The sequence below is a fragment of the Haemorhous mexicanus genome, chromosome 9, assembly GCF_027477595.1.
Source record: "Haemorhous mexicanus isolate bHaeMex1 chromosome 9, bHaeMex1.pri, whole genome shotgun sequence".
Lineage (NCBI taxonomy): Eukaryota > Metazoa > Chordata > Aves > Passeriformes > Fringillidae > Haemorhous > Haemorhous mexicanus.
Genome location: NC_082349.1, coordinates 3143682 through 3156777, shown reverse-complemented (window position 1 = coordinate 3156777; position 13096 = coordinate 3143682). Strand labels below are relative to the sequence as shown.

At 42.0% G+C, this 13096-nt stretch overlaps 1 protein-coding gene across 12 annotated transcripts in view; it reads left to right on the top strand.

Annotated features, from left to right (window-relative positions):
• Positions 1-13096, top strand: part of NFIA (nuclear factor I A) — a 249339-nt gene that overhangs the window by 125731 nt on the left and 110512 nt on the right. For 11 of the 12 annotated variants that reach the window (XM_059853665.1, XM_059853664.1, XM_059853673.1 and 8 more), the window contains exon 3: positions 9827-9892. The exons of the other annotated variant lie outside the window; for it this stretch is intronic. In XM_059853665.1, the coding sequence (XP_059709648.1) occupies positions 9827-9892 (66 nt within the window). The remainder of the gene's footprint in view (positions 1-9826; positions 9893-13096) is intronic. 12 annotated transcript variants of the gene reach the window in all.

Genomic DNA, 13096 nt, shown 5'->3' with positions numbered 1-13096 from the left:
CACACATATTTTTATCATCAACATTGTTTTTCCCTGTGTGAAATAGAATAATCCTGAATAGAGAAACTGGGCCCATTCTTCGAGATATTAGTTCTTTCTAAGTATTCTTCACTCTGTTGGATGTATAGATTCCTAGTTGAGTTTTCGGTTGATCACAGGAAAATTTTACACTTCTCCTTTCGAGGAAAGAGAAGCGGGAGAGATTGAAAAAGGAGGAGGTTGGGGCTCGTGCCCAGTTTGTTGGTGTGGTGAAGGTTTTTCTTTGTTTTTGCTGGCTGATGAAACCTGGAATGTCTGAGGCTGTGGAGAGACCTTAGGAATAGGCACGGACTGAAATGTAGGAGCGCTCTGATGGTCTCCACAAACAGCGTGGTTATCCGTGTGCTGTTAGAATGGCCAGCTCTGGACAGCAGTTTGTGAAGCATGGGCTCGTTATCAAGGGCTTATTTGGCTTTCTGATGGAGGGCAGTTTTGAGGAAAAAATCTGCTCTGGAAAATCTAGAGATCCTCCTTGGGCATGACCTTGTAGCACCGTGCGCCTTGGCCGGAGGAAAGGCGCCAGCTCGCCAGCTCCTGCTTGGGATAAAGGATGAGGATGGGCACTGACGCCAATAGCCTGGGAATACACAGCTCCCCACCCAGGGTCCCATAAGGATGAGTTTGTCACAATAAATAAATAACAAGGGGATGGTGGGGGATAGAGATTAATTGGGTGGCTGTACGACCGCCAATGGAGTCTCACCATATGGTGGACATAATCCTGCTTTGCTGATGTTGGTTTTCTCACCAGGGTAAAACCGCACAAAAGCAGAATGTAGGGTCTTTAACCAAAGCTACCAGATCTGCCCATCACACAGGCTCATCTCCGCTTGCTTTTGTAGATGAAGTCAGGCATTGCAAAACCAGCTCTTTAGTCGCCCTAAATACTACTGTTATTGTTAAACTGAGATAGAAAACACTCTGGAGAGAAATGATTTCTTGTTTTTCAAAATAACTAATGAGAAAAAGAAAGGCAAGTGAAACAGAAGCCGAGAGTGACTGGAAATATCCCCTTCTAGGTGACTTTGGATCCACTCTACCGAGTAATTTTCTACATAATGTAGTTGAAGGCTTCCTAAGTGGGCTCTGCCATTGCCATTGTAATGGCTGCTTTGGTGGGAGGGAGACTTTATTATCCAGAGCTCAAGAGCCCGGCCCTGTGCTTTTTACTCCTGTTAGTAACTGTGCCTCTCAAGGTAAATCACTTAACCTCTATGTGCCTCCTTCATCCCTGCATAAAGTGGGCATAGTTATGCTCACCTTTCCCACAGAGGTGTTGTAAAGCTTAGTTCAATGTTAATAAGCTGTTTTAATTTTCAGGATAAAAGGATGTTCTATAAATATACATTAGAAGTAATAATAGTTTTAATGTATGCCATTATTTTATAACAGTGCTTTTCTAGTTTAAGAATTTTTTTAGTGGTTTGAAATTATTACAGGATCAGTTTTTGTTAATTAGAGATTGACATTTGGGCAAAATTTGTTGAATTGTTCTATAAATCCAGGTCCTTGTGCACTGAGCATGCCCAGAGCTGAGCTCACCTGCACTTTGGGATCATCAGGACGGCCCTTTGGCTTTTAAAACAACTCTTTGATGCATGTGCTCAGAAGTTTGATGGCTTCTAAATAGAATGGTTCAAATATTTCAAAGCACTTGAGATTCGTATAGTGTGAAGCAATTTAAAATTATTGTACTGCAATTAATTTTAAATAACTGAGCACTGCATATGTCTAGAAACCCGTACAGATCCAAATGGAAGCTCTCTAAAAATTGAAATGATTCAATAAATTTAAATCACTCTGAAGACATGGATGTAAGTACTGTAAATCACTTTGTGAGGGGGATAAGCAAATTTTTGCAAGTGAATCTGAGGGTAGAGACTCTAATTAGATTTTTTATTTTGGGGTTTATGATGATGAAATGTAGGTTAATATATATTTCCTAGGGATATGAGGGCAGCTCTTGTTGATCCATATGGTTTCTTGTAGCTCTTACATAGGCTGCTTTTTTTTTTATTTCCCAAGATTACAGAAACTTAGCAATCCAACTTTGCACATATTTTTTTTCCATTACAAATATCTTTCCCTCCAAATCTGTATAAAAAGACATGAGAAAAATATTGGTCCACAGCTAGAAATGCCAAGTGTATTTTTAAATGCAGCTAAAAAAAAATCCTGCAGAATTAAAACCCTGTGCAGCATGGAAGCTCACATTTTGTGGAGTTGGGCTGCTCAATCAATATGAATTTTTATATGCCTCCATCACTGATTCAGGTACAACCTGTATCTGCAGGTACCAAAGTGGATTATTGCCTGATAGCTGTTCGTTAGCTGAGAGCATGTTCTCTCTCCTTTCCTTACAGATGTATTAGAAAGATGCTATCTCGTTGTAGGGAGGCTGCTAAAAATATTGATGCGAGACCTATTGGAAAGTAATGTCATTTCCATTGGCTCCAGCTCAGCTCCAGGAAAATCCGCGTGCCGCTTCCTCCTCCTGCCGTCGCGCCATGCGGCCGCGCGGGGCTCCCTGCGCCGTGATCCCTGCTCTAGGGCTGCAGTTCTTCCCCAGTGCCAGGGCCAAAAATGAGAACTTGGTGCTGCTCTCCTGACCCTTCCGTTTCGCTGTGTCCCCAACAGCCGCAGGAAAAATGGGACAGCGTGGTCCCTCCTGGCGCAAGCGCCGGCTCTGCTCGTGGCACCAGAGTGCTTCATCCGGAGACGTGGCCACCTCGTGGCAAAGGGCTTCTGAGGGTCTGGCCGCTGGTGTTGGGCTGTCCCAGGTCCTCAGGGTGGGACAGAGCCCTTGGTGGCCGAGGGAGCCGCTCTGCCAGGCTACTCCTGGTCACTGTGCTCCGGGGAGGGAAATTATCTCTGGGTTTGCTCCATGGCCGGTGGGCTCTTCCTGGCTGGAGGAGCCACGGAAAGCGAGAGGGGCCCCTCAGCAGGGTCTTCCTTAAGGCCTTACCTTACTTTTAGACAGTTGTCATTATCTTTGTCTAAAGGTCATGGCTAAATTGAATAAAAGGAAAGCTGTGTGTTCCTGTCGATGCACAATGGCAGTATTGACTTTCGTAATCCAGTTTGCTGAGGGGTGAGAGAATTAAATTAGATATCTAAGCACAGAAATTGAGAGCCTTTGAAAACAAAGATAAGGAGACAGCCTGTATTTTCCTTTTCCTGGGAGCTCTGGGCTCAAGATTTTGCAGGTGTGTCATCTGATCCATGGCTTGCATCGATCAAAACTGTGCCAATGCATATTTAATTAGCAAGGGGACCCTGGATGCATTATGGCCATCATCCCTATATTGAATGGACTGTCAGACTTTCTGAATGCCTCCCCACCCCCCCGCTTCGTTGTTTGGGGAGCTTCTGCATTTTGTCTGAGCAGCTAAAAGTTTCTTTGTTTTTAGCTGGTGATGCATACAGCACCACTGAGGAGAATACAAACAAGTAAAGTCCTAAAGTGTTTATTTTGTCTAGGAAAAAGGGCTGAACCAATTTGAATCCTTTGGGTAACGGATTTTTTGTATCTCTTGGAATTAAAAAAACACAGTCGCACGATGTTTACTTTAAGAATATTTTATTATAACAAATAAAATCTGTGCTGTGGGATTTCTTAAGGAAGCCTTTGATGACAATTTGAATTAAGTCAAAATTAACGTTTGCTACTGCAAAGGAATAAATAGAAAATGTTCCAGAAATGAATCAGTAAGCAGGAATCAAAGGCTGTAAACTGTTTTAAAAACAAACATTTAGAAGTGAATCAAATACTTGTTTGTAATATCAAGGAACAAGTATGGGAATACACAGATTCCCCACATTCTAGGCTATCACACGATAGCAGTAAATCATTTATGGGCTTGTGAGAACAAAGAAAGTTGATTTAAAATGAAACCATTTTGATACAGCTTTAGGGTCTCGCAGCCTCTCGGTGGTGTTTCGCGTTCTCATTCCCAGCGAGGAGGGAAGTGAGGGGGAATTTCTGCAGCCAAAAAAAAAGTTAGGCAGGGAGTTGTGGAGATCTTTGTTTGCGTCCACCTTGGTACAAAGCCGGCCCAGCAGACAGAGTGTTGCCTGATAAACAGATGTAATACACAAAGTCTGCTTACAATACCGAGCAACAGACTGTGGGCACATGTTTTGGGCTCATTCAAACTCATCAGCATAGTCTAGCTGGCTGTTTTGTTGCTAGTCTGCTTACGGGGTAGCTTAGGAGCGTCTTACTGGTGAAGTAACAAGGAGGGTTTTTTTGCCACAAAAGTTTTGTGGCAGGGGCTGATGGGAAAATCATTTGCATACATCTTGTTACAAAGGCTGACTACTTCCTGGCTTAGACAAAGTGTTGCCTGATAAACAGACTTAACACACAAATGTCTGTCTGGAATAAACAACAGCAAGCTTTGATTTACATTTCCATTATCAAAGATAATCTCTTTCCCAGTGTACAGGAATTAAGAGTCCTCGCCTTATAAAAAAAAAAAAGAAAAACCAGGCTGGCACCACAGGGATTTTACCAGTGCAGAACCTCGCTGGGGAGCCGTGGGGATGGGGTGTACAGTGCAGGGGTATGGAATAAAACTGGGAATCTGGTGCTGGCATGTACACGTGTGATGGTGAGGTAGATGATAATGAAGCACTTTGAACTCCCTATAAAAGTTGACTTGAAAGCAATGGCTGGAGTAAAATGGAGAGCCAGGCCTTCCTTTAAAGAAATCCTAGTAGCCACCAAAATCGCCGTAAATAATAATTGTAGCATATATGGAGTGACCCCTTTCTGTTTATATTATAATGTATAATGAAGGGAAAGTGAGTGTAAAAAAGCCCCAGTCCTGGTGCTGGTTTCTGTTTGTAAATCCCTTAAGCTCACCACATAAGACTGTATATAAAAGAGCATGATTTCAAATTTTTTTTTTTTTAATGTATATAAATCTTTGGTAGAATCCATGCCCAAAATTATAGATGAAAAATTTATTGCATGAACACAACCCAGCCATATAAATTTTTTATTACAAATAGGGCTCTGAAACTTGAATAAAATATGTCAGTTTATTATACAGTATTCCCCCCACCCCCAAAACATGATATGAATGGGAAATTTAACTTGTGCACTTCTGTGGTGCTCCTGTGAGGTGCTGGGCTGGTGTTGGAGGAGGAGAGGACCCTGCTGTATTTCACTGCAGAGCAGGCTCAGCGTGGGCAGTGGCAGTGCTGCCTTGCTCATCTGGCATCGCCGGTCATTTTTTTCCTGCACTACGTGGGGATCACCTTTACTGTTTCCAGGATAGATGTGTCTGCACCTGTGGTAGCTCACGGGCTGCTCACAGGCTCAGGTTCTGCTGGGGAGCTGCTCTACAGAGGTAAAAAATGATCTTGGCACCCACTCACTGGGTCTGCGCAAAACAGCAGACAATGAGGAGGGTCACTGCCACCCCAGTGAATTCCAGGCTGGATTCAGCCTGCCCTGGGAAACACGGTGTGTTTTTGGGAGTGCTCCACAAAGTGTCCCGTCTCTCCCCAGTCAGGTGGCCATGGAGTGGTTTAGCACTGGGAAGTGCTATGGCACTCAAAAGAGGCTTTTTTGGTGGAGGAGTGCAACAACACTTCACCGTCTGTGTCACGGTCTGCAAAAAAGAACAACATTGTCAGTCTGTTGACATTGGTCCTGTCCACGGGCCAGACTTTCCTGGGAAGGTTTTATTCTTTCCAAACAATGGAGCGCTCCCTTCCAGTGCCGCCAGCCCTGCTTCCATGCAGCCGCCGTGCAGCCCAGCTGGAGCTGTGCTCCTGCTGCAGCTGAAAGGGAAAACTGCAGCCTGAAAAGTCCAGAGCTTCCGTCCCGGAGCTGGAGGTCCCTGCCTGCGTAGGGTTGGGGATCAGGCAGATCTGGGGCTCGCTCGTGCTGAGGTAGCATATGCTTAAGGAACAGATCCAAAGAGGAACAGAGAATAGAGACGTGATAGGAAATGTTACTTTGAAAAACTAGCCTGTTTTGTTGTTTGCGTATTTTTTTTTCCTTTATCCCTTAATCATAATTGATTCTTGGAAGTGGAGAGTAAAATAGCTTCAACATGTTTTTTTGATCCTGTTTGCCATGGTTGTGGTTGATACCAGATCCCCTTGAGCTTCTCTTGACCAGTAACCTTGAGCCCAGTGCACAGACTCACTCAAACCCCAGCTAGCTCAGGGTTAAAAATTCCAGCCACTAACTTTTCTCTAACTAAAAAAGCCCCCAAATAAAACCCATTGTGCTATTCAAGGTTAAGCTTCCTTAAACATAAAACTAGATTCCTTGGTGATTTTTTTTTTTTTTAATCAGCAATCTTAATAGTGGTTCCTCACTATAATATTTCCAACTCCATCTGAAATCATTTAAATCCTCCCCTTAATAACATGCACTTTATTGTAATATACAGATTCTTTGGCTTCCTACCAGCCTTAGCTTAAGGCACCAATGAAACTCGTTGCCGCAGGGGGCCGTGGATTCAAGAGGGGCTCGCATCTACTGTATATTTTGTTTTGTATGTTTTCCAATGGCTCTAATTATTGCAGGTGGTAGAATTTAACTGGCAGTGTTGTTGCTAAAGAAAATAGGCATAAAGTGTATACTGTTTTGCAGAGTGGCTATCAAATATATAGAAAAGAGAAAATCAAATGAATTGTTAAACTGCTCTATAGTAAGTGATTTTATTGATTTAATGCAAATGCTTATGAAAACGATCTTCCATTTATATCAATTATGTATGGGCAAAAATTAATTTATTCCTCCGGTCACCTGTTTGGCTAACTGACTCAGCAGGACAGACATTCCCCCTCCTGTCGCAGTCGAGCCCGCAAAACACTAAACGTTCAGAAAACTGGAATTTGAAAGTTTCCATGTGCAAAACAACAAAAAAGCCCCGACAGGAGTTAGTGCCAACTGCTGAAAAAGCAGAGAGCGAGTGGTGGAGGCTGAGCAAGACTCCCTCGTCCTAGGCAAGACTGTAAAACACAACGGCTCTGATTTTGCCAATCCCTTAACCATGTGGCGGCACATTTATATGTGCCGGATCATCTGCGGCATCTGAATAAAATCAGGGAAGCAAAATTCTGCATATAAACATTTTGGCTAAGTGCCTCAACTCAGTCTTCTTATCTGGGGTTTCCATAAGATGCCACCTTGCATAACAATGCTGAGCACACGCTTGCCCAGTCCATGTTTTCGGTAGCCTCCCGTGATCCCCACCGCAGGATTGAGTGGCTTTAATTCTACCTCATCCTGTGTTTTACTGCCCTGTGCCTCTCCATGAAGAACAGTGCTTAAAGCTGTGTTGTCTTTCCCTGGGAAATTAATATTTAATTTCAGCAGAAGGGGCGGGTTGCGGGGAAGCAGAATTAGGAAAAGCGCTATCGCTGGAGCCGAGGTGATAAAGGGAGAAAGTTAAAGATTCGGCGTGCAAACAAATGTCCTAGGGCCAGTGGAGCCCCTCTTGTGCCACTAGCCTTGGTGTTGGAAAAACAGCACTCGAGGCAGACAAAAGTACTTTGTTTGTTCCTCCCAAGCCAGGAGCAGCTCGGGCTGCGTGTGCTGCCCACCGGCTGCAGGGCTGTGCTGGAGCCAAGGTGCCAGCGCCGAGCCCGGCTCCCGCGGCCGCCACCGCGGCCCTCTCGCAGCCTCCCTGGCTCGTTCCAAATTTTAGGAAAGGGAAACATGCTCCCAGTCCCACATTTCAGCAGGAGCTTCTCCAAATCCATAAATTTTTGTGGAATTCCGAGCCTACTTGAAACATAAAGCCCAAACTCTGATTGAGCCATGGCTGGCTGGAGGGAAAGTAAAACCTAAAAAATAAGCAAAAGGCTAATGCCCGCCCTGTAAAATGAAATCCGTTGAATGTTGACTTTGAATGTTAGCTAAATATTTTACATTCCTAATAATTTACCTTTGTTTCTACCTTTGTGGTATCGGAAACGTGAAACTTCTTGCCAAAATCCAGAATACAACAGCGCTGTGCCTGTTACCCCCATAGTGTATCTGCTGGCACTGATTTCAGCTTCAGGGAGAGATAATTCAGTAGATCAATATTTAAAACAAAATTGCAGAAGTGAGGATTTTTTTTTTGCCTCCTTAGCTTCATTGGCAAAATTATTAAAAATAATAAATACAAAAGAGAAGAAATGGATTCTGGGACACACTGGATGTATTTCAATTTTTAGGGGAATTTAATTGATTTTAAATAGAAGTATCTTGACTGAAGCTTTCTTTGCTAAATATTCTGAGTGATTGTATTCTGAAATTCATCAAGTTTTGTTTTGTGGGCCCTTTTTTTAACTTGTAGTTTTTAATTTATACAAGATTGTCCTCTAAGCTTCTGAATGATACCTAAAGCAGACAGTCAGCAGGTAAAAAAAAGAAATTTGAATATTTAAAATAGGCATTTTCTTTATAGTGCTCTGCGGTAATTAAAATCTTCATTTGCTTAAAAGCAAGGAACCTTTTTAAAGCAATAAATTAGCATTGCTTGACCCAAGGTCACTAGTAGTACTGCTTCTTCCAGCACTATTAATACCTCAAAGAAAAAGAAGGGGTGGTGTTATGACTCTGTTGCAATAGAAGTAAGATTTTCAATTTAATCACAGTTAAGTGTCGTGACCTTTTGATCTTGCATTGACTTCTCACTGAAATGTGGTCAAATTTCAGACAGCTAGTTCCAAACTCTGCAAAGTCAAGGTGAAGTCAGAAAATGGGTCTGCCACGATGAGGGGTGGTGTTGAGGCATTAGCGAGTGGTTTCATTGCCTAAGTTTTGTTGCGCAGCAAAAACTTTTTCTACGGGATCAATAAAGTACAGAACAATTTCTGGGCAAAGGGAAAAAAATGTATTAATTGCTAAAAACCAGGTATTTGAGGGATTTCTTAAAAAATATTTTTTCCCACAGGTAAAGAGACTTTTTTTCCTAGGCCATAATGACAGAAATAATTAAGAAGGAAAATACTATTTGACTAAAGCTTCTACAAAGAATAATTTTTGGACCAAAGAGCGATCATCTTCACATAAAGTAGAGTTAATAATGTGTAAAAAATGCAAAACACTCATATTTACACACACCCTTTTATAGATCATTTTATTATTTTAGGCAAATAAATTTTGCTCATTGGAGAGTGTTAGCTGGGAGGCTGTGGGATTATTTACACAAGTTCTAAAGCAGGTCATCCAGTATCTGGACTCACTTATCCCACTGCAAATCACCACCAGCACTGTGCATTTTAGGGATCTTGTGGTGCTGTAACCACTGCGAAAGCACGCCAAAAAAATCAGCTCTTCCCTCAGTTTTGCAGATTTTGTTCCAGAAATGTGTAGCCAACAATCTCCACGACTATGTAGGGTTGCTAAGTTACCTTTCTATGCCTGCTTGGAGATATGTTTTGAGACTTTACTATGTGTTGGAGTAAGGCTCTGGTTTGTATACAACATAGAGGCTGCATTATAAAAAAACATGTAGGAGAGTCGTTTAAATATGCCTTCTTTAAAAAGAAGCATTCTCAAAGCTTAATTTATGCCAACACACACACCCCAAGCACTCTGTGTAGTGCCACAAACAAGATTCCCTTTTTTAATTTTTTCTTTTTCTTTTTTTTTCTTTTTTCTGGCTAGCAAACATATTACCTAGGCACGGGACTTTTGCATTATCATGTCCTAGTGCAACACTCCTCTCCTCAGTTTGTACTCTCAGCCTTTTGAGGAAGTCTGGCGCCTCTGATCTATTTTCCACAGCAGACCCTGTAATTTTTGGCTGTATTTTATGTTTTTCAGATTCAAGTCAATCTGAAAGTCCCAGCCAGCCAAGTGAAGCTGATATTAAGGACCAGCCAGAAAATGGTAAGTTCTTACCTGCTGCTCCTGCTTTGGGATATTAAAAAAGCCCATATTTATAAAGATTTTTTTTTTTCCCCCCATGTCTGATATAAAAAAATGATTGAGAATAATTGACATGGGTTGGCTACAAATAGGTTGTGCACTCTCCTCATAGTTAAAATGCTACTGCTTCACTAATCTAGGGTAGCATTTCTTTGTCCAGTCCTGGAGAGAGATTTTTTTTTTTCCCCCTTTGAAATTAATTTTAATTAGGGAGATGCCATTAAAGAGCCTGCTGTATGCAACCCTTATCCTTATTCCTCCATAGCAAAGGCTTTCAGTCCCTGGGCCTTGAGTCAAGACCTTCAGGGGAGTAGATGCAACAGGAAAACAGATCAGGGAGGTTCAGCTACAGCTCCTAGGTGTTCCTCTCCATGTTCTCCAGTGGCAGTGGCTGGAGTGGAAGCATTAGAAGATCTGGCACTTTTGGGAAAACTCATATTCTCTGCACCAGGACAGATTCAAAGTAGAAGCAATGGCTTCTGCTGGACCAATGGCTTGCTTGGTAAAGCAGCCTGGAAAAAAAAAAATCATTCAACAATAGTGGATTTCTGTGGAGACTGTATGTTTGTGAAAAGATGACTATGTGTCTAATGGAACAGCTTCTCTTCCTTTTTGTGTTTAGCTAAGGTAGACCTCAACATTTTTTTTTTTGGCCCATTGGCAACTGAGTTTTGTTTTACTACTTATATTTAGGACTTAGAAAAATGGATGATTATTAGTAGTAGTTTTTCTGGACTTCTTTTATCTATACGCAGAACTGGTTTTTCGTAAGACCTAAATGTAGATTGTGTTATCCACTGTGCTTGGGGTCTACTCTGCAAGAAAGAATTTGTGTGAAAGGTTTATGCCTCTGAAGCCCTGTCACCATTGCTGGGATGTGTAAATCCATGTAGAAATCCTGTATCTGTAGTAATACAGGTGTGATTTCCCTTTGACAGAGCAACTAACTGCTTTACCTTAAACCCCTGCAAGGGACAGTGAGGCTGAGGGGCTTCATCTAGACTGCTTTGGGGTTAGGGTTTAATATTAAGGGAGGAGGAAGAGGTTTAGGTACATGAAAACCTTTGAACTACCAGCATGAACCACAGGACATGGAACATAGGGCTCATTGGGCTGCTGAGATTTTGGCTATTTGGGCTCTTGTGTTTTCCTCCCATTAGATATGAAAGGTTTCATATTTTGATAGATTTTGTGCTGTTCATCTCTAAACATACCATCTTAAAACATTGCTGCTGTTTCTGAAAGACAGCGCCTAATTTCCCTTATCAATCCTGTTCACAGAAATTCTAATTTGTAGCCAAAGGATTGCAAGGTTAAGAGAAGAACTGACTAAACTGTGATTTTTGTTCTGCCAATTCTGCTATTTTTTTTATGGGGAATATGTTGCCTGTGTTTATTAAATCATATTTTAATTTAGAATGTATTAGGCACCAAGCATGTTATTATTTGGTGTTTAGATCATATTCTTTCGCAGCTATTAAAGCACAGCTCATCTTACCCTGCAGTTTCTTAGTCTTTAACAAAGCTTGCTACTCAACAACTGCCCCGAAAAGCAGCAATGTCAGTGTTTAATAATGTAGAATCTGTAAAAGCCTAGTGAAATGAAATATCTTGATTTGGAGCCTGAGTCTTCTTTGTAAAACAATCTTTTAGCGAATTCTTGGAACTTTGCTGCTGACCTGCAAAAGGTACTTTGTTTTTCTTTATTTTTTTTTAAATAAACAGGAAAAGGATTTTTCTTTTTTTTTTTTTTTTCTCAGTTTTACTAAAGGGAGTTTTTTCCCCACCACAGCAGCAGCAGCAGCAGCCTGCTCACTGGCTCTGCACCTTCTGCAGTGCGTGTGTGGGAGATTTTCTAAGCCAGAGTGTTGGCCCTGAAGGGCTCCTTCCCCCCGGGCAGGCTGAGCTCATTCCCAGCACACACAGCCCCCAGCTCCGGGGTACCCAGCATAGATCAACACAAATCTGCAGCTCTTATCTCCTGGACGTGAGGATGAAAGCAAAACTGCAGCCTTTAGAAAATGAAAAACTGCACGCACAGGAACGGACACAATAAATCATATTAACTGCGTTGTTCTACACTTGCTGTAGACCCACTTCCACAGGGCCTGCTCCAAATCCCTCAGGAGTCAATGGGAGGCTCGTAATTGATTTTACTGAGAGTGGGAATGAGCCCACACAGAGAGAAATTTTTTATTTTTTTTAATTTTTTCTTTTATTTTTTTGAGTAGAAGAAAAAATAGAATCGTGAATAATCTCATTCCCACTGATGCCAACAGTGGAGTGACCAGATTGAGGGCAGATTTGGAAGCATTTTTGCATGTGTTTCTGGAAGGCACAAAGAAGTGTATCGATTCAGTGCTGCCTTTTCCTTGCATGCATTCCTTCATTTTAAAAAAATAAATCTTTAAAGGCCTTGTGAGGGTTATACAGCCTCTCTACTTGCCTGTTAATATCCTTTCTGTTCCACTCCATAAATTCTAGAGCTATTTATTATACACATATATTTTGCATACCTTGAGTAATGTAGGTTCAGAAGGGTCAACTATACGGCCCTGAAAAAGAAGGCCTCCTACTACAGATTTTAATTTATCATCCCAAATTGTATGTGTTGTTTTGCAAAGCCTGTATGTCTAACCTTCATTGGAGTGAAGTTCATGGGAAAAAAAAAAGCTTTTCTTTTTTAGAGCCACTCCTGTTTTTTTTCTAGTGGGCTTTGCTGGTTCATTTTCTGGAGCTGGATCATCACAGACAGGGAAGATGGTGACACCTTCTGCTCTAAGTGGTGGCTTCAACACCAACTCTGGTCTTTCCCTCAGCCTTCATCAAGCCAGAATAGTTTCCAGGCAGTCATCCAGTCACCACTGCAAATATTTAACAGAAATATTAAGCATTTAATTATTTCTAAGGGCAGAGATGCAGCATGATGGCCATGAAAGGGAAACATGCAGGCGAGACAGGGCTTGTTGGTGCGTGGACAGTCCAAGGTCCAGCTGTTTTGTGCTGGAGCTGGGGGTAAAACTAACACAGGGTGTGCACAGTGCTGCTCTCTCACCATGGGAAGCAGCTTTTTGGGAAGTGGCAGAAAATCCAGAATTTCTCTATTTGTTATATGGGTGAGGAAATTTGCAGGAGGAATAATGAAAGAAGCTAGCGACTTCATCT